Genomic DNA, 21686 nt, shown 5'->3' on the forward strand with positions numbered 1-21686 from the left:
CTGTGTATCTTCAACGCTGCAGTTACAAGAATTTGTGAGCTACACACTTCTCCCATAAAACACCAGATCTATCTTCTGTGGGGCTTTGTTCCTCCTTTGATGGATTACAGATCATCAAGTTCTGCTTCTAAATTAAGAGGTATCTAATTGCTTTTTAGTTGTACTGTAAAGTTCTTTATGACTTCACTAATTAGTGTCTATACTTCCCCAGGCCTGGTAGACGCACTTTAACATTGTGTAAGGAGATGAAGCACTCCACAACAGAATATGCATTGCTCCCAGGATTTCTAGTTTTACATCCTCAGGTTTTTTAGAGCCTTGCTGAGGGAGTGTCCCCACAAACTGCATCATGGGTAACCTGGTGTAGTCATTTTGAGTGGATTTTGCAGCAGAGATGGAGAAAAATATTCTCAGGAAGATACCAGGATCATGTAGCTTTCACTGCACCAAGGAACTTTTCAACTACAAACACTTGTTTGCTATTGCTATGATCAACTGTCATTTGTAGGACTTTAAAAAAATAAAGTTTGATGTCTGATTTGGCTGCCTTCACCATTTCTGTGTTATTGACAACATTTTTGTAAAATGTTGGATCAACTTCTAGAAACATCAAAATTCATGCTAGAAATTAATTCCACCCTACTGGCATCTGCTTCCAGATATCCTTTGTGATTGCCTGATTATTATCCAAGGCTGTTTTCTGCTGAAGGTATTACCTGCAGGTGCAAGTGCTGCATTAAGCTGAACAGGCACAGGGCTGTACACATCTGTGCTGCCTCCTTTCCCGGGAGATGTGAATCACTGCTGTGGTGGGCACAGCTGGTCTTCACACCACCCGTCCTGATCATCAACCACAGCCTCCTCCACCCTGCCTAACCTGGGCTGTGGAGTTTCTCTTGTTTGGTTAAATACCTCTTTATACTTTCATGGACTCCTTCCAAATGAAACTCAATTGAGTAGTTAATAATATGGAGGGAGAGTTAAGCTTTTTAAGTTCTGCATGCTTTTGTGCCAATTATTCCATCAAAGACTGGCTCACTTTGTTGCTACAGAGCTTCTCAGCGAGGCATGACCTTGGTTTATTAAATAATACATGTATTTCTGAGAGCAACTTATGTAAGAGTAGGCCTATCCAACAAGTCTGATGTGTGACCACTCAGTGTGTGAAAGCAAACACTGAATAAAGAGTGCCCTGCTCAGTACATGGGTAAGAGGGACAGGCAGCCTCACAGTGGCTGCACTTGTCTCTAAGCCACCATTGCTGCCTTTACTATTTCCACGAAGGGTGCTGCAGCACAGTCTCCTTGCGGCCCCTTGGGTATCTCACCACATACTCAACACATGGCTGGTGCATCTGCTGGCTTAATGCTGGCCTGGGCTTTGCAGGGCAAACAATACATTTCTGCCCCCAGAGATGGCAACAGCGCTGCCTCTTGTGCTGGTGTGAGCTGTACCCACCAGTAAGGAGCTAATGGGATCTGAAGTTTCTGCTCCTTCCTTCTCCACCTCCTCCTCCTCCCCTTCTCCCCTGGCTGGGATTTGGGGCTGCACAGGCTGTCAGTGACACAGGGCAGGTGGTGCAGGCTGTCTTGGGGTACCTGCAACTTCTCCGAAACTGCTTTCACACCACACACCGGGCAATACAGTGATCAGTCTCTCTTCTCCCTTTAGAGCAAAGCAAATCTGTTAGCTTTAAATCTCGGAAGTAATTTTCATAACATCATTTCTGCAGCAGCCAGTTTCCATGGAAACCACGAAACGACTGGCAGCATGCATAGGAAAGAAGACAGCTGACCTGATTGTCCTTCCCTGGCCCCTGTGGATGGGCTTCCCTCAGCCTGCACATGCACATCCTTTGCTCATTGCTGTGAGATGGACCAGCCCAGACTCAAAGACTTCAGCTCATTCCACAGGCAGCAGCCTGAGTGCACTGTCTCTCCTGGCTGCTGCACATCTTCGTCATCCCACCCCATCCTGCCTCTCAGGGCAGCTTGTCCTGTACCCAGGGGAGGAGGGCAGAGGGAGGAAGTGTCTGTAGACGTTTTCACCCCCCCCGCTTCCTACCCCTATATCATTCCCAGGCCTCAGTAGTGATGGAAGGACTTGTGATTAGATTTGAATATGCATGTGTCCCTTTCTTTTTGACCCCCCCAACCCACTTATTTCACATACTTTGTTCACTTATTCCACTGCTGCTAGAATACTCCTATAGGTCAACTTTTTGAAGATGTATATTTACAATAAAGCCCTATATGCATTGCATTAAATTTACAAATATTCTTGGACTTCTTCCTAACCACTACCAGAAATATCTGCTCTGCAGGTGAAGGTCCTGTTCCCTGTTGTGTTCCTTAAGAAGCCACAAACCTATTGTTAGTCTTCAAGAACTAGCAGTTTTGTCTGTGTGTTTGGGCAGAGAGAGGGGACTTGTCTGACCCAGGTTCAGCTGCAGCTTTTGGTTGCATTTCTTGAACTGCATTCTCAGTAAACCTCCCCACATGATAAGGAAGAAGTATAGATCAGCTCATGACACAGTCAGGGAAGAGTGTCATGACCAATAGGATTACCTGGTCTGCTGGTAAAAAGAAGATCCTCAGAGACCATTTAGGAGTTGAACATCTGCAGCGGGACAGATTGAGGGAGAAAAAGTTGATTCTCAGGAGCTGACTGCTCTGGAAGTGCTGTACAAATAGGTCATGCCACAGGGCAGGACCAGGAAGATGTGTAGTCAAGCTCTGAACAGCTTCCATTTTATACTTATTTTAATTCTGCAGTATTAGTTTATTATCAATAAATAATGATGTGTCTGTTTATTTAGTAAAAAAACAGCCAGCTGGAGAGGTGCTAGAGGCTGCCTGCCTGTCTGTCTGAAGGATGCATTGCAGGTTCCCATGCCATGCTCATCCCTACTCTCCAAAAGCATGGGCTGAGCATGGCATCCCTGGGTGCATGTCATGGTGTGGCATTTCACTGGGGGAGCTTTGTGCAGGGAGCCACGGACAGAGACAGCGCTCTAGGTCATGGACTCTGTCCTTCCTTTAAACCTCTTAAAATGCACAGAAGCCTCCTGGAAGGGTAAAGCAGCTTAAAGAAAGCAATTGCAGAGATGAGAGCATCCACAAAAGCTGGGCACTCCCTGAGGTGTTTCTCTGCCCTCGAGCCCAGAGTGCTGGAGGGAAGAGCAAGCCCGGACAGCCTCCACAGGGCTTCCACTAAACTTTCCAAGTCTCTCTGACATAAAAAATAATTGACATTTACAGTTGCATTTGAGCCAGCTACACTGCCATCAGCTCTTGCTAGTCCTCACTACTCAGTTCATGTTTGCTTAATGGCATGTGAATTAATGTGTTGGAAGCTGACGCTTCACTGCAGGATTAGTTAGTGACACTAACACTGGGCTGGTGCATGAAATTCAAGATGCAGAGCATCATTTTTTGTGGTAAAAAAAAACCCAAAACAAAACAAAGGAGGTAAATGCCAATGCTTTTGGAAATCTTCACTTTTAGGATGCTATGACTGAGTAATGAATGTGCTGAAATACAGAAGAAAAATAAACCCAATACCAGCTATTTAAAGGCTCAGCAATTCCTTCCAGGCAAAAAACAAGCAGCTATTGTGTGCTGGCACTGGGAGGGCTGGGGGAAGGCAGTATTTCCCACAGGCAAATTAGGAATTGGAAAACCAGGACAAAACCCACAAGCCTCTGCAGCCTGAGTAGGGAGCACAAGACATTTTCTGTTCAACATGATTTGTGTTGTCATTAGGTGGGTTTAATAGGGCTCTATACTTATTCTGGGAGGAAGGCCCTGGCTCTGCTTGAGCTAACAGTAACGACCATTCTGACTTGGGAAACGTGAGGGAGTATTTGCCATGTCACTCAGGCACTCACTGGGAACAGAGGGTCTCCTCTGCCCCCATCCATTCCTGGTGAGGGAGTTTGGACACGTTTCTCTGGAGCCTGATAAAAGCCTGCCTGTGCCCTGTTTGGCCAGGGGGTGTCTGATTCACATCACTTGTCTGCCTGTAAAGGAGGACCCATATTGACCATCAGCCTCACTGGGACCAGAGCAGAACCCCACAAAGGGTGCATTTGAAAACCCCCACACTTCTGTCCCACAGTTGGGGGGACAGAACAGGGCTGGCATCATGGATGTGGGAAGGGTTTCTCTCATCCACAATGGCTTGCACCCCTTCCTAACTCTCCTCCCAAGCTGTCGTGAGGCCCAGCAGGAACAGCTCAGCAACACAGCCCCAGCTTCCTAAAGTTCTGTATGTGGGTGCCTTGTTTCAGGCTGTGTAAAGGTGAAATGGGATAGAGAGGTAAAAACAGCTTCCTAAAAAGAAATCATGAGTTAAAGCCCATTAACAACAGCTCCTGCAGGGCACACATGAAGCCCCTCCTTCACCTTCACTTCGTTCAGGAGACACTAACAGTGATTTCTCTCACACAAACACATGGTCTGGAAGAAGCACAGCAGGTAGCCAGCAGGTACAGCAGGCTTGCTGCTCTGAGGATTCCAGGATCAACAACTTTCAAAAGACCAGGAGAACTGCTGACCACCCATCTAAAAACTGCAGAAGGAGCGGTGTTCCCTGAGTACTATGTGTTCCTGCTGCTGCTCAGAGATGGACAGGGTGGAGAGCCACCCTGATATGAGCAATGTCCCTCTCTATGGAGAACCAGACATGGATGTAGCCTCTGTCAAGCTAAAACTATGCCAGTGAAGGGTCTTGCATTTCTTTATGGGTAGGATCCTGGTTTAGTTCACTATATGCTAATTTTAATGGACCAGATCATCTGAAAAATACACGTGAAAGATCCCTAATCTAGCCCAGCAGGAATGGGAGCTGCCAGTGGAGCACAGCTGCCTTTCCAAAGAACTGCCATGGCTTCCCTGACAAGTTGCTATATTGACAAGTTTGAAGTTTTTTTATGATCTGATTTAGATCAAACCACAAGATTTCAGAGAAAGTCAGGAACTGTCCAATAGCCATTTCCATTGCACTGTGTCAAGCACTGAGAAAGAATGTATTTATTCTTGGGGGGGGGTGTGACAGGACTAAGCTGCTATAGCCATAAAAAAAAGCTCTGCCTCTTGCAAAGCTGTTCCCATGACAAATCTGTCATATTCTTCTGCATGGCTGAAGAAACTTTTAGAAAATAAAATTTCATTTGGAACATTTATCTTTTCTTCAAGACCAGCTCCACTGAATGCAGCCACTCACCCAGTAGCAAACAATGCAGTAAGTACTTTTGGGTATTGATCACCTTCCTAGAAGCTGATAGGGCCATTGGATGCCAGAAGCGAGTTCATCTGGAACTCACATATGTTTTAACGGATGAATTATTGTCAAGTTTCCTTTCAGTAGGCTGCAAGTTGCTCAAACTCTCTTGCTGGTGATTAGGGAAACACAGAAAAGGGAACACATATGTCTGGACAGCTTCTCCAACAGGTCATGCCCTAGCCAATGTTCATTAGCAGTGCACACATCCTGCTCAGCATTCACAACATGGCAAAACACCTCCCCTTCCCAGCTGTGGGGAGAGATGGGTAGGGACAACACCAGCTCGGACAGCACTCCCATCCATCAGTGCCCTCAGCTTGCAGGGAAGTCTCTCTGCTGTTAAAAACACACGGACTCATCTGCCCTTTGCAAATTCCAGTGCCAACACCTTTCAGTGCTGGCAAAGCCCATCCTCAAGGGCTGCTGCCAGCTCTGTGCCAGAGCTTGGGATGTTTGGGGAAGATGCCTCACACAAACCAAACTGCAGCACCTGATGCCCATGTCAGCCTAACAGCCTAAAGCTTAACTCCAGGAAACCCTTGGATAGTCTCACTGTCCATCAAAACCATTGCTCAAAACCAAACATCAGCTAGGGTGGCACGGCCAAAACAAGCTGTACGTACAAGGGGAGTAACACACAGAGACAGCTTTTTTTTTTATAAAAGTATTTTTAATAAACTGATGGATTTAAGTTTAAGATGCTAGACAACTTGTTGCCATGTACAGGTAACAAAAGTCAAAATTCTTTGAATTTTATACAAATACTATGTAGTAAACTTGAATACAAGTTTACAAAAAATGCATCAGTGAATATTCAGCTTGTAACCAACTTCCAACAGTGAAAATTATCATATATCAATAGTGATCAGAATTGCATTGCAAATTTTAGAAGTAATGCAACTATGTTTTTTTTACCAAGCCACTCCGAAGTTACTGGTGCACACTGACAGTACATTGGATTTTTTTGGCTTGCTGAACAGAAAATGGCATTTAAATAAAATGACTGACTTAAACAATGTAATACATACGAAAAGTACTATCTCACAGAAAATTAAACAAGAATGAGAAAGTAAACAGAGCAGAACCCTGAAGTGGTGATATTTTTCTACCCGTTTTGATGGAAAAGATTCCACAGGTGTCCAGCTTTCTCACAGCATTCTGAAGTGTTCTAGTCCTAGCACAGTGTGGTCATTAGTAGACTAAAGTAATCCCTGCTTGGCAGTAATGCTGGTGAAAGGTAACTTGCTCTATTGCTAACAAATTGGAGTAACCACTGGCAGGGTGGCTTGCAGGCATCCAGCAGAGGCTGAGCTGACAGCACACGACTGAAGTTACAGTACTGCTCACTTTGATTCAATACCCAACAACCTTCAGGGTTCAGGTGTCAGTTTCCTCACAGGATTTACAAATGGATGGTTTCAAAACAAACAGAAAAAAGTTGTTATGGAGCATAAGACAGTATTTTCACCTGTACAGCTAACAATAAAATGAATGGTTTTGTTACAAACTTTCCAGTCTGCTTTATAAAAAATAGTCTTAGTTTTACTTCTAAATAAAAACTGTGCTGTGATCTGTCATGTTCTTGCATTGTACATGCTGTAATTGTGTGTGTTAATGAAGGTGTAGAGATTTGTGACCTAGCGCTCTGGATGTATCAGAAGCCTAAAAAGCTGATTTTGGTACATAAAAGGTAGCAATGAAAAATCATTCTATTTATTTTTCCTAAAGCCTAGGAAAAGCTACAGTACATTGCTAGATCAGTGGCCTCAACCCTGAGCTGAAATAAAGGACCTGCCCTGGCCAAGAGACTTAGTCACATTACTACCACAGCTGCATAGCAGAGCCAAAAGAACCTGTCTGCAGCCTGTTGTCTGAGCTGTGAGCAGTGCGAGATTCAGTCCTGTAATGCTTGAGAGTTGACTGGAGACCACCATAATCATTTTCACTACAGGGAAAAGAAGGAAATGAGAACTTAAATTCAGAGTGGAAAGCACTCAACAGGGAGGGTCAGTATATCCAGCTTCTGGAGATCAAACAGAGAATGAAGTTAGTGGCAGACTCACCAGTTTCCCACTTGATAGAAGAGATTATTAAAAGACGTACCAAAATACAGTTATGGAGACGTTTACTATTATCTCGCTCTTTCCAGAAAGAGTCTCACTTGATTTTCCCCTCCAGAACTGAGCATATCTCTCTCTGTACTACACTGCATCATAGAAGATAAGTGAAAACCTAAAGTCTGTCTGACGAAGGATTCAACCCAGATGGCAGCAGAAAAAAACTTCCACTTGTTTCTAACACAAGTTGGAGCTGGCAACCATAAGAATTCTTACTATGATACAGCTACTGCACCTTCCCGTAGGACTCAATGGCACCACTACCCATGGCCAGGAGCATTCGTAACATGAAGCACTTTGCCTTCCAAGAGGACTTTTTTTTTTGCTTTTAAACAGCAGAAACTGCAGAGTCAGTGTTTCATTCAACAGAAAAACTAAACCCAGCAAAAGACTGTAAATAAAGCTTGTAAGAATCATCCATATTTCTAGTAATGCACACTTCTTTGTGAGCTGATCCCTTTGGGGATGGTATGTTTTTTGTTAGTTTAAGGCAGCAAGTCTTACAAAATACTCAAGCTCACCTCCCTCATGTTTGTGCTACTGTAGCCTTATGTGCACAATAGAACCTCACTAATTTACACTAATGATTGGAAGAACAATTAATTCTCTTGGTAAGTGAACAAGAATAAGGCATTCCATTATATATTCTGATCACTAATTATAATTTAGCTCTAATTATAATCTACCAGCAAACATACTTCTGTATTTTAGAAAATAATATCTCTTACCTTCACATATAATTATGTGTGCAGATTAGTGGGTTCTGCTGTGTAAACACGCAGGTGCATAAGCAATTTTCAGGTTTTTCTTCATTACATCTGATAAGAAAGTTAATGCCACAGATAGAGACTGTGGGAAAATAAATTAGGATTTCTCTATCATTTGTGCGGATATGCACAACTGGGCAGAAATTTATAGCTCAAAAAAGGAAGGACACAAATGTTTACTAACTCAAATGAAGCATAATCAGCAGTAGGAAGCAAAGGCCATTCCCCAACCACAAATGGCTTGTTTTACATGATTCCAAACTATACAAAACAAACAAATAAAAAAGGAATACAACTACTAACTTATGTATATATATATACCAGTTTGAAATCAAGTAAAGCAATGAAGTGAAAAATTTGCTGATGCTTCTAGCAGATGATATTCACGTTTAAATACTGAAATAAACTGCAAGTAAAGACATAAGAGAGGATGAAAACTAAATGGCTGAACTGCAAAAAAAAAAAAAAAAAGTGGATTGATGTGCATTGCAATGAGATAGAAACTTCCCTTCATATGTGCAAAAATCCACAGTTTCATTAATGTAGAGGTCATACTTGTAGGAACAGATTTTAGACCAAACCAGTCTCCCTACATCCTGGAATCTACCTGTTTGCATCAGCCACTTTAAGCACACAGTACCCTGTTAACATACAGTATTCAGCAGTTTCTGGCATTCCTCAATTTAGTGTTCTCCTGCCTTAAATCTTGAAAACAAAGGGGAAAGTTCATCCAGGGCATCATACCACTGCTTTTGATTTATACCAACAGTTAAATCAAACTCAAATTCTTTCTTCTTCCATGGTAGCAGGAGTCCTTATAGGACATGTAAACAGCAGTACACAATACTGTAAACAAATAATTAAAGTTCTGCTTTATGCAAGATGTTAAGTTGAATCAGGTCTACCAAACAGGTGAAAATGAAAAGGGTGGCTTCACACAAAATCCTTCCCTTTTCTCCCAGCAATTCTTTTCACTACATAAATAATCCTGAGCTGAAACAGGGGGTGATGAGAGCTTTGTTTTTTGCATATAAAAACAATGTTCTGAGCTGGCTCTCACGTTCTGTCAGGAAGTCAATTGCTGAAGAGATCAAACTGAAGTATTTCAAAAGTATTTCTGAAGTATTTGCTACTTTGGAGGAGGACTTATAATTTGGTGTGGCGTCCAGTTCTAGACCCAGATGCCGAGCTTGCCAAGGAAGCTGATGCTGCTGCATCCTCAGCTTCCTCCAGCTCATCGTGTAGCTCCTGGCTAACACTAGACTGGAGGGCTGCAGGAGTTAGCCACTCCTTTGGCAGGCAGCTCTGGAGGAAGGGTATACAAGAGCTGAAGTAGGCAAGGCGATTCACCCATCGTGGAATCTCTTTTCCACAGAGAATCTATGGGGGAAGGAAAAATAAAGGGTTAATTTGTTTTCTGGATTCAGTAGTAACAAAACTTCAGTACTGTAAATAAGAAGCAAAAGCTGCAGCAGGCTTACAGTTTACATATCACAAATGCCAATCAAGAAGCACCCAAGTTAGCTGTTCTATGACTTCGCCATCAGTAAAGGCAGCATTCCAAGTCCCACAAAGACACCTATACTCCATTGTAAAAGTTGGACACATAGCTGGTTCTATGGTTTTCTTAGAAGTCCTGAAAAGCCTAACCACCTCACAAAGGCACAGAAATTAGTTAAGCTATGGTTTTTATTCAGTACTAATTCCTCAGAAACAGAAATTGCAGGAGAAACCCCACCATTACAAAAAAGCACTCTAAAATTAAGTGGCCAGAAAGACAGTGTCAATACTAGAATTGTATGGAGTTACACACACAGCTGAGGCTCTTTACTGTGGTGGCCTCTGATGACTTCCACAGGACATCACCATCCCACAACACAGGCCAAGCACAGGTTTTGGTTCACTGGAACAAGAGCAGCTACACAATGCACAGCTGGGTTCAACTCCTCAAAAATGTATGAAGTTGCATTAAGTACTTATTTTTACTGCACATCAGTCATTAAATAATTTTGTTGTCACTATTCAAGGAGTGAGCTACTTTACATAAGTACTTCCATATTCATTTCTGGTATTACAGTGCAAATCTGGAGAATATGAACATCACTCTGCTGTAACTGAGCAGCATTTAACTTGCAATTATACCCACTTTTATAGTCAATTTGAACACTAAATAGGACAAGACCTAAAACAGAAAAAATATGACTATGCAGCTGAAGAGTATGGCAAAACCCTGGCCATATAGGCCAGATTTCACACCAACTGCAGCTTTGTCAGTGTCTCACCCTACTTACTTGTATCAGCATTGCACATGAATCATCATCTCAATAAAATTTTCCACTACCACTGGAAGATCAGTCTACATAAAACACAGGCCATACACTAAGTATGCATTAACTATTTTGGAAAAAAACCCAAATAAAATCAGTGAAACTTCACATGGAAAAAAACAGCCATCCTTGTTTTGGAGGGTTTCAATGAAACAGGAGAATATATTCCGTCAAGCAGAGATTGCCAACTATCAATGAAAATCAAAGTTTCCATTCCCCTCTTTGACCTGGGTTAGTTGTTCCTGACCCTTTCCCATGTGTGGATATACAAGTGAATGATCAGACATTCAATCATAGTGGCAAACTGATCACGTTACAACAAAGCTGAGGGGGAAAAAGCAAAGCCCGTTCAACTCCTCGGTCAGATACTTTGCATGACCACTCAAGTATCTAGCTGACCAGGACACAGGTGCTGGCAGAGCAATAACTTGACAAAAGCCTCTCAAGCAGAAGATTAACATTATCTGGGTAACTTTAATGCCTTTGCTATTCTTTAACACTTGGTCATAACTTTGAAAATTATTTACAGTGTGATGGTTCTGTGAGGAAATACAAATAATCTGATAACAATAACAAGTAGTTCTATCTTCAGCAGCAATCCTTGAAACAACTAAAATTATTTCAAAATCTTCCTAATACTTCATTTACTAGGTATCTCTTTAGGAATGCACCTCTGCTCTAACACAAGCTATGTATGACAACAATATTTAGCAGCAAAATCTGATGTTTTGGACATAAGCACAAATACAACCTGAAAAATAATATTTGCCCAAGGCAACAGAGATAGGAAGTGGAAAATTAAACCAAATGTTACAAAGGACTAGAAGGATATGATGCTCTGTAGCCACTTGTGAAGCACCTTTCTAAAGACCTTTAAGTTTGTTTACCTCAGATAAAGCTGAAGAAAAGTGATTGCAGTTTTTGTGCATTAGGTGATAAGCATTTCCTTTGAATTCCTTTCCAAGCTCTTCTACTATTTTTTCTATATCATCTTCCATAAAGTCAGTACTGCCTAGAACCACAGCCTCTCTAGAAGAGAAACAGAATAGAAGGTGATTAGGCTCCCATGATACAGGTAGACTACTGTTCATACATTGATCAAAAGTCACTCCACTGTGGGTAGAAAAACCTTTCTGTTCTCCGAGAATAACAAAGGTTCTTACTATTCCATTTTATGGCACCACTTTCGTCTTTATCACAAGAGATGATGTTTTCTTGCTGATTACCCACCTTGAAAAAGTTACTGCACTGCTTACACTGTATAAATAATATAAGTTAGCTACAAGTCCACAAAATTTGTATGCATTTCAGGAATTTAATGGTATTCTAAAAGAAGAGTTCTTTGCTGTAGACACTTAATTGTCTTGCCACCTCTGTCCATTTTTCATTTCTATGCAAACACACTAATTTCTCAGAAAGTCAGAAATCCTTTACAATTCAATACATCTATCCTCAAAAATAAATGGAACAAGTTGTCTTTTTCATATGCTTTCTCAAAGAGCAAGAAAATAGAAAATAATCTTTCTTACTTAAATTTAAATGTTTCTCCTAGCTCAGAAGCATTTCCTGGTGAAATCTCAAATATTCCAGAAAAAGGGTATGGATGACCACCATAGGCAAATTCTGAAAGAGAAAGCTCAGATTTAACAAAACCAGCATCTGATGACAGTAAAAAACAGCAGAACTCACTGACTGGAAGGTGACTTCACAAGGATCTAAAGCTAGCAGCCAGACATGTTATTTACATGAGGAGCAAATTAAGTGAGCTGGAAATTAACAGCTTTATCAGTAACTACTCACCCTAAGTAAAAACTAACAGGAAATTTCCTACATCAGTGTATAGGTTTAACTGGAATAAATTTGCAGAAAGTACATATTGTTTTCATTGTATAAGTGAGCATTTACAAGTTAAATTGTACATCTTTATACATACTTGTGTTTAGAATTTCACTTACATACATCTAAATTGGGGATTCAAAGTACTGCATCCTCAGAGGTCTGACGGCACTTCTATTCAATGTACACCACAGCCCTCAGTGTGGCAGTGTGTAGCGGCCTAATAGGTTCTTTAAATTTCTTGATTTGCAAGAGTTCAATTCTTTACACGTTCACAAGTTTCACAAGTTCTTTACTATAACAAGAAAGTAAACCAGTGCATGCATCTCAAGTCTGCACATAGCATCTGCTGGCTTAAGCACTCACACTACATGAAAGCATCACGGTGTGCTGCAGCTTCCGTCTGTGTCCGTAAGATAACAGAGCACGCCGCACCCAGAGTGTAATAAAAAGCTTTAAGCATGACTTCACACTTCCTTTCCTCAAAACTCCTAACACATCACCCAAGTCTAGCAGTCAGTTTTGTGGATAATCTTTTTCACAACAGGTTAATAAATAACAAGTTTGATGTGCCTGGAAAAATGCAAGTCATTGTTCTAGCAGGGGCATGACCTGCTATATGAGAAAGCCGCTATAATCCCAACAGGAAGGGAGGCACATGTATTTGGCACAGCTCAAAAACTGGGCTTCAGGCACAGCACTATTAAGAGTCAGGTCTTTCTGGGTCAGATTAAAAAAAAAATCCAAAAAAAGTTTTAACAATAAGCATTGTATTTTGTCACTTTGTTTTTTCTGGTAACACTTGCAAAATCAGATACAATGTGGCCATTACAGTAGCTGAAACATAGTTTAAGATAACTTTGGGCAGTGTGGTCTTTGGAGTGAATGCCCTGACTTCTGCTCCTTCACCTCACCTCTCAACACGTTAAAAAAAAAAAAAAAGAAGAAAAACACAGCAGTAGATTTTCCTTCTTAAACCGGACTACTTTCAGCAACACCATCAGCTCGGTGTGTCATTGTAGTTTGTGCAGAAACACCTCAGACCTGAGCCCGTGCTATGGCGTGCACAGAAACACCTTCTGGCTGCAGTGCAGGCTCTAAGTGGCCTGAACAGACCAGGAGGCTGTAGCACCCAAGCACAACCTATCTAGCAAAATTGAAAAGCACTGCTGTTATTCATCACAAGGGCATCTTTTATGAACAGCATGAATGGGATGCCTTTGAAAGAAACTGTCTCTAAAACAAACCAACCTACCAAAAGGGAATAGACCTTTTCCTGAGCATCATGCACTTTTAGGTGCCTCTCTGCAACAGATTATTATTCCTGTAGTAAAAAATTAACTCCTTGCACTAAGTGCTGACAGAAAACTTAGGAACGGATTCAACCATGCTTTACACAAAGCACGCATTTGTTTTATGTAGGTTTTTAAAAGTATTTCCAAACCTAAAATAAAGATTTCCATGCCTGGCTGAGTAAGTTGCACACTTTTTCATAGTTGCATAGCTTTATACAAAAGAATGCTCAATGGCTACCAGGTTATTCATGTTCCAGGTTTTTTTCCACAGGCAGAATAGATGAGAAAAGAGATTAACAGGTTTCATGAGCTAGGCTTCCCTCACTACCTGAAAAATGCTTTTAAAATAACAGTATCTATTACTGAAACAAAAAGTTATGCTTTTCTTGTACATACCTCGGCCATACACCTCTATGCCTGAATGAAACACTCCAATTCCAAGGGAAGAAGTATATTCATTCATCCAATACTAAAAGGAAAAAAGGAAAAAAAAAACCAAACCAAAAACTGTAGTTAGTTTGCAGTACAGATTTATCTTCTCAGAGCAGACTGTCCCCCACATCAAAAGCATTAAACATTGTCATAAGGTATTAAACCTTATCACAGAGTGTAAACTGCACAATCCATTTGACAGGAACACAATATCACTAAAATTCCCCAACTGTATGTAGTGAATTAATTCCATTAGGTTCTAGTCCAGTGTTTTAGTGCTGTCAAAGTTTGTCAGTCAAGGAGTCTGAACCGGGGAGAAACCCAGATCAACCTTCTATTTGTCAACAAGCTGTAGGCTGTTAAGTTTGCCATTAGGTGGAACACATTCTAGAATCAATTGCTGTAATTTTAAGGAGCATTTTTCTTCAGGGTACATCGGAATGTAGGACTGTGAGATACACACACTGACTGTCATTAACAGTAATGACCACACCTGCTTATGAATAGATGAGCACAAGATATACTCAGAGATGGACTGAAATTACCTTATTATATTTTGTCTTTGAATACTCAATTAGAGGTCACTAGATCAGGAGACAAAGCTCTCTCCAGGCTCTGATGCATGGGGCTCCAAACATGAGGTTTAAGTCCTTTGCATGGGTCTGACACTTGTTTCCAATACATCACTTTTATTGTACCCAACAGAAAACAGATGCATTTCAAAAGCAATCAGAGTGAAAATTTTTTAGAAAATGGAAAAAATAGTAAAGAAAGGAAACTTCTCTTAGCGCTTTCTCTTTTGTTTTATGAAAGTGCAGCAGCAGCAAGTGTCTATCAGAAGCTAACTGTTACCCTCAAGACCTCAAAGATGCAGAACACTGATAAAGGAAAACCTCAAAGTACTCTTTCCCTGTCTGCATCACCACTCTCAAAGTCTCCAAGCATCAAAATCTTTCAAGTGACACACAAACCTGAAACAAAGTCTTAAAAAAAAAATCCTCAGTTGTCCTTAAAACTGAAATTGGCTAGCAAGAAAAACCTTAGGAAAATACAAGGAAAACACTATTTTGTCAATTACTCCACTAACAGGATTTTTTCTTGCCAGAGCTTCTCTGTGAGCTTTTGCAAAGCAGACTTCAAAAAGTCAACTAGCAGGCAGGATACAGGCTGAGGTAGTACCCCCAGTAAATTAATACTGGTTTAGCAAGCAGGCAGAAAAAAAGCTATCTTCTTCACACAACCTGTTGACGTAATCAGTGTTCTCTGATGCAAAGCCACTATGAAGCACAACCAATGATAAAAACGTAAAAGGTTGCAGGTGTCACACTTGAAGATGTGCTGGCTGGAGTAAGCGTGTAATTTACAGCAGCAACACAAACATTACAGCGTGTAGGCTTTTTGTCTCCCAATAAAAATGATACACTAAACCTCAGGTTGACAGGCTATTAATAAAAATGAAAACAAGTTAAATGGCAAAAAGAGCACGCACGCCAATAGTTACAGACAAACCAGCTGTGGGAGATTTTGTCAATATGAATTAAGAGAAGGCAGATTTTGCACCTTATATTTATTTAAAGCTCAATTGTGATCACTGGATAAATTCTGCTTAAGACTAAACTTTACTGTTTGCTTTAATTTCTGGCTTTGTCAGTGTAGTGCTATGTTAGCTAGTGCAGTATGGATGACTACACTAAATTATCACCTTAGTCTATTTAAAGGGCTTAGCAATTCTTTCCTTCCACCCCCCCCCCCTAGAAAACAGCAGAGAACAAGTCTGTATGAACAAGCTACATCCAGAAATACACTGCATTAATTTACTCTGTATAGAAAGACATATATTGGGAGAATACAAAGAGGGAAAGAAAGGAGAAGGATGTGAAGACTACTCATCTTAGTGGGTTTGTGAGCATAAAAAAATTTATTTTGCTCACAAGGTGAAATCAAAGTCCCCAGGAAAACAGAAGAGCTACTGCAACATAAATGAGTTCCAGTTCTGAAGCCCTTCCTCCCCCACCTGCTCACCATTTCAGAACAGTTTCAGGTTTATATTTATAGTCAAAACTGTAGGCACAGTCAACATACAGTTTGTCATCACTGGAATAAAGTACATTTGCCTAATGGGAAGGTGTAGCCAAATGAATCTAATCTAGAACTGAGCTAGACAGGGGGTCTCTGGTGCTCTATACTGTCCCTCTCCTGGGCACTTGTGGCCAGAAAACTCTGAACCTGGCTGCTGAATTCCAAACAACCTACATATCATGTACCCACTGGATCTGTTTAATGCCAAGCAAGGTTATGGCTGCTCTCTGAAAATAGAACAAAACTTACACAAGATACCCCACATGCAGGATGGAATAAAGCTGGTTATTAGATAGAAAAAAATGAGGAAAGAAAGTATTCACAGTACTCCACACCCACAACCCCATGAAACCAAACACAAAGTACAGGGAAGAGAGAGAAAAGTGAGCCACCAAGCCTCCTCATTGATCTGTACAGAAGGATGGATGGGATGGAAAGCTGATCCAACAAGGTACTCAGCACAGCCTGTCCCTATCCAAGCACGTGCTCCTCCATACTGGGGCCACCTAAACACTGGGAGCTCGCTACACTGCACAAAGTGAGCACTGGTGGCAAATAAAATCAAAGTTAGCAGCTTTGGAAGAAGTGCCAGAAGCAAGCTAGCACTTTGCTTCATATTTCCAGTAAGAATAGAATAGGTTAATTGAAGATAAAAGAATTTCAATGAGGCAGAATTACTTTCCCCCTAGGAAAGTAATTATATCTAATTATTACTTAATCTGGATGAGCTATTGGAAGGTTGGTTCCATTTACTCATTGAACAAAATGCCTTATCTCACTGAAGGAAGAAATGCAGGACACATGCAACAAAGAGTGCTGAATTTGGCTGCAGCTGAAAAGATTATATACAACTTACAAAATAAAGATTGTAAATTAAAATTACATCTGTATAGCTCACTGGCCCAGTAACATGCCCAAACTGATCCCAAATGCTACATCCTTGTTTCCATTACACAAACTGGATTCCCTTTAGTCTTGATATGGATTTTGCCACAGCAGTATGGTGCAATCCTATATCCTCAATATTTTGCAATATGTCAGTCTTGTAAAACAGGATTTCAGGTTTAATCTATCATAAGGAAAATATTAGAGAAGTGTTTTTCTATGTGCACAATAAAGTCAGGTCACTGCAATGAAAGAAAAACACTAATCCCAGTGCTTCAAAAATATCTTCAGAGCTTTCGTTTACATTAATACTTTAGCTTGTTATTGCCTTACTTGACAAGGGAAGAAATAGAATACTATTTGGGCACAAAAAAACTAGACTCCTAAAAATAGCAGTTAGTTAAAATGAAGCTATAAAGTACTCCAGTTCTCAAAACATGATATATCAAAGCCTTCACCCTACCCTTTCAATGATAATAAAAGATGTTCAAAGGCATGAACTGTACCACGTAAATATGCCCTTAAGCTTCTCTCCCTCCATAAAGTTACCAGTACTTGAAAGTCGACTTTCTTCTACAACACACACATCCCCCTCACACTCGGTTTTATCAAAGATTTTTGCTTTTTCAAGCACTAAGGACATTGGAAGGATATACCCTCCAAAAGCAACCACCTCACTCCTGTAAGGAGTTCCAGCTGCAGCAAGGTCACTTAGCACTCCCCTGCATACCTAAGCAGCTGCCTGGGAAATGGAAGCCACAGTTTGGGTTAAGATAACGCTGTTCGTTTATTACAAAGTTGGTTCTGCCAACCACGTGAATAACAATGTCTCTTGTTCCAAAAGAGAAACAAAAAAACCCAATCCCAAACCTAAACTACAAAACAGTCCCAAACCCATTTCCAAGTGACATGGAATGTCAGAAGCAAAGAGCTAACCTGCTAATGCCTCAAATACATAGCTGGCATGCTTTAGTGAATAAACAGAACTTCAAAACTCCTATTACAGAGGACTCCTCCCTTCTTCCACCCACTCCTAGTGTCCCCAAATAAAGCAGTACCATTGATTTCAGCAGGCTGTTGTACAAGAAGTAAAAACTGCTATGCAACATGAAAGTGAGGCTTTGGTCTCAAACAAGTTTCAAATGGACTAAGATGTGGTTTAGCAGAGGAGTTTGATGACGGATGTACGCTGGTGGTATCTTCCAGACATCACACAAACCTGTGTTATTCTCACCAGTTTGAAGGAAAACTGCTTCTCTCATGGTCAAATAAAGTAGATATCGCTACAAAACAACAAACAGGACTGAAGCAGGAAATCGAAATATCCTCCTCAGTGCCTTCATCTTATACTATGCATAATCTGTGGTGATGTGCAGCTTCAACCATTAAAGTCACCCCTACATGTAATCAAACATCTGCAAATAAATGTGCTTGACTGCTTCTTTTGGAGAGCAAGTTCCTTCCACAGATGGTGGCTTCAGAAACTATGTGAATTCTCGATGTAGGCAGAACCCCAGTAATAATAACAGGACAACCAACAGCCCCCTAATGTGTCCTTAGGAAAAATATGACACTAGTTTTTAGGAGCACACCCTTCCTGTTGCTTTTTTTCCTCACTTCCCTCATATCAACTGCCAGCCTTCCTAGGATGGCTGGAGTAAAACTGATCACAGCAATTCAGGTCTGGAGAAAAAAGAAAGGATGATGTGAATGAAAGAGTGGACTACCACAAGAGAAAAAGAAACAGCATGCTGAGGTCACACCCCACCAGTGCTACCATCATAGTGAGAACAGAGTTTCTTAGAGGCCATGGCAGGCATTTACACAGGAGTCAGTCCACTCGGTTAAGGTTTCACAGCCTGCCTGTGAACTGGGCTCACTTTGCATAATTAAGCAAGTCTTTATGAGAACAGTGGGTCTTGCATTTTGGTGAGTCAGAAGTGTGTCAAGCCTTGACTTCAAAGATATTCTTATGTAAGAGTCACGAAACTGAAGTCCTACTTCTTTCCCTGTACAAATATTTATAGTTAATATATGTAAACCCATGTTTTTTATGCTAAAAGAGATTCCCCAATATATATATTTGCACTGTAGCCCAGAGAAGTCATATATATGCCTTTGACAGGGCAGCCTTCCCTCCTCAAGTCTAGTGTAAAGAAGGCACACTGTGACTTTTTCTCATATTAGCATCACATATGAGCTCAACCAGGTGAGCAAAGACCCCTTATTTTTTCCTCCCATCTCGCAGAAAATCACAGTGAACAGACTGTTCCTGTCTCTAGTCTCCCCTCTCTGTCTATAATGAAGGAAACCGAACTCAAGGTAACAGGCTATATTCAGTGGACAGAGAGCTCAAACACAGGAGTGGGTAAAAAAATCCCCCAAAAGAGGGACATTGACTTCTAAGGTAAGTATTAGAGTGAAAGAAAATAATGACAAAAATCAGGCTAGTTGCTGTGATATTGTAGATATATTTGATTACAAGCCAGACAGATCTCTACTGATTGCTATTAAACATTTTAGCATTTGAATGTGACTGTTCCCAAGCAAAACAAGCTGTATTTTCTCACTTCCAGCAGTCACTGACACTATACTATATATCTTCACCCCTTCAAAACAGTGAAGGTTCACTTTAAAATGGTGGTGGTAGGAAAGCCTATCCAAAATAAGCAAAGTAACACAACCACTATCACCTGAAGCTAGTTCTCCATCTTACTGTCCCTGTATCAGTAGACTTAAAACTTGGTCAGAGAAATACTGCCACTCGTTCTAATTTCCAGCGATTGAAACGTCTTAAGGGATAATATTTTCTTATTACTTATCCAAACCTACTGTTCCATGCAGGTACTTACACCTCATTTGTTACCATGGCATTTGAGCAGCTTCCAGCTGAACAGAAGACAATACCACAGTCGCTATAGGTGCCACATAAAGATTATCCAGGAGGGAGGGAAGGTGAGCTCATACGGCTGCAAATCAAGCTGGATTTGCATTTAGCTTTATTTCTACCACAACAAAACTATTCAAAAATTATGGTCTAGCAAAAAACCACCTTACTGACACTGTGCTAAAAAGCTCTTATCCTTGCAGAGACAGAGGTTATCCCGAACTACCATCCTCTTGGAAAACTGGACCCTTTTCTGGTTTTCGCGAGCAGAAAGGCAGGGCCTCCCTGCTGCCGAGCTGTGGGGCAGTAGCAGAGGGAGCAGCACAGCACAGGGACGCTCACGGCAGGGAAAGTTTCCCCCGCGACAGGGAGCGGATCCACCTGTCACTGGAAGACCCGACCCGGCAAACTTTTGTCGCAGGTCACAGAGGGGCTGTGGAAATCGTCAGACCTCCCAAATCACCGCCCTCGCCCTCCCCCTCCCCCTCTCCTTCTCTCCCCTCGCCGGCTTCGCTATTTCTCCCGCTCCGCCGCCCCCGGATCCAGCTCCCGCGGGGACAGGCATGGGAAGGGCAGGCAAAGTTTCCCAGCCGCCCTGGCCCCCGCAGGGCAGGCCACTCCCCGCCGCCGCCCTGCCGGGAGGGGGCCGAGACCCCCGCCCTGAGCCGCGCCGTGCCGGTGCCTCACCATGTCGTAGACGTTCAGGATCACCAGCTGGTTCGCCATCGCCGGCGGCCCGCGGGCGCCCCCCGCCCGCTCGGTCGCTCCCGCTGCGGCGGCGGCGCCGCTCAGGCCGGCGGCGGGGCGGTGCGGACCCCGGCGCGGGGGCCCTGCCCGTGCCGCGGCTGCTCGCCGTGCCTCGTCCCTGCCGCCTCCTGCGGAGGTGTCCCGGGCGGCCGGACAGCGCTGCTGTGGCTCCCTCGGGCCTCTGGGGACCCGGCCTGGCACGGCTGCCCGGCTCTGCCCGCCTGCCCTGCCCCGTGCCGTGCTCGCCACTCCTGCCCCTAAGGTTGTTGGTTCCCGGAGGAGAATTAATTAGTTCCCGGTCCGCGTGGTGGCCGCCTTCACAGCATCCGCCGGCACCGCCATTTCACGTTTGGGTTCAGTGAAGAACGGAAAGTTTAAGTGGGTCGGTGGAAAGAAGGACCTGGGATAACCCACATGTGGGTGCTGGTGAAGGCATGGCCGCTTCTGAGGCGGCCGGCACCTTCCGAGAGTAACCTTGCCCTGTAAGCTTCATCTATAACCTTGTCAAGCGACAGCAAAACAAAAATCCATTTGTTCAAAGCTGGAGAGAGGCACGAGAAAAAAAAAAAAAAAAAGCATTCTCTCTTGGGGAGGAGTGAAGGGAGGAAGAGGGAAGGGAGAAGCGCCGGGGCGGGCCGCGCCCTGCCTGGCGCCAGGCCGGGCCGCGGGACGGCCGGGCAGCCCCGCCGACGGGCGCAAAATGGAGCCGCTCCAGCCCGCCCCCAGCGCCCGAGCCGAGCGGCACGGCCGCGACTACAGCTCCCGGCGCGCCGCGCGGGAATGCGGCTCCCGGCGTGCCCGGCGCCGCCCCGGCACGCCCCGCGGCATGGCTGGGGGCGCGGGGGCCCTGCCCGTGCCGTGGTTCCAGCAGGCTCAATTTTATAAAGACAAGCAGTGCCCCTTCATAGCGCTTTAAAAAAGATGACCCTCACAGCAGGCTGCGGATGTGCCCTTGGGACAAAGATGCTGCAGGAGGGAGGATGTTCCCACCCCAGCAGTATCCTGCCTTCCACTATCATTTCTGGCTG

The 21686-nt window shown here is 42.9% G+C and overlaps 1 protein-coding gene across 3 annotated transcripts; it reads right to left on the reverse strand.

Moving 5' to 3' along the window:
* Positions 1-5936: 5936 nt before the first annotated feature.
* DESI2 (desumoylating isopeptidase 2) lies at positions 5937-20757 on the reverse strand. 3 transcript variants are annotated; one of them, XM_041404234.1, is made up of 5 exons: positions 20599-20757; positions 14025-14097; positions 12027-12120; positions 11385-11526; positions 5937-9550 (listed from the first exon to the last, which is right to left on the reverse strand). In XM_041404234.1, the coding sequence occupies exons 1-5, from the start codon at positions 20635-20637 to the stop codon at positions 9317-9319; spliced, it is 582 nt and encodes a 193-aa protein (XP_041260168.1). In that variant the 5' UTR covers positions 20638-20757; the 3' UTR covers positions 5937-9316. The 3 variants fall into 3 exon arrangements, with proteins under 3 accessions (XP_041260168.1, XP_041260166.1, XP_041260165.1); XM_041404232.1 differs by lacking the exon at positions 20599-20757 and adding an exon at positions 20086-20577; XM_041404231.1 differs by lacking the exon at positions 20599-20757 and adding an exon at positions 19877-20577.
* Between the last annotated feature and the right edge of the window lie 929 nt (positions 20758-21686).

Source organism: Onychostruthus taczanowskii, unplaced genomic scaffold (assembly GCF_017590055.1).
Source record: "Onychostruthus taczanowskii isolate IOZ18803 unplaced genomic scaffold, ASM1759005v1 scaffold21, whole genome shotgun sequence".
Taxonomy (NCBI): Eukaryota; Metazoa; Chordata; class Aves; order Passeriformes; family Passeridae; genus Onychostruthus; species Onychostruthus taczanowskii.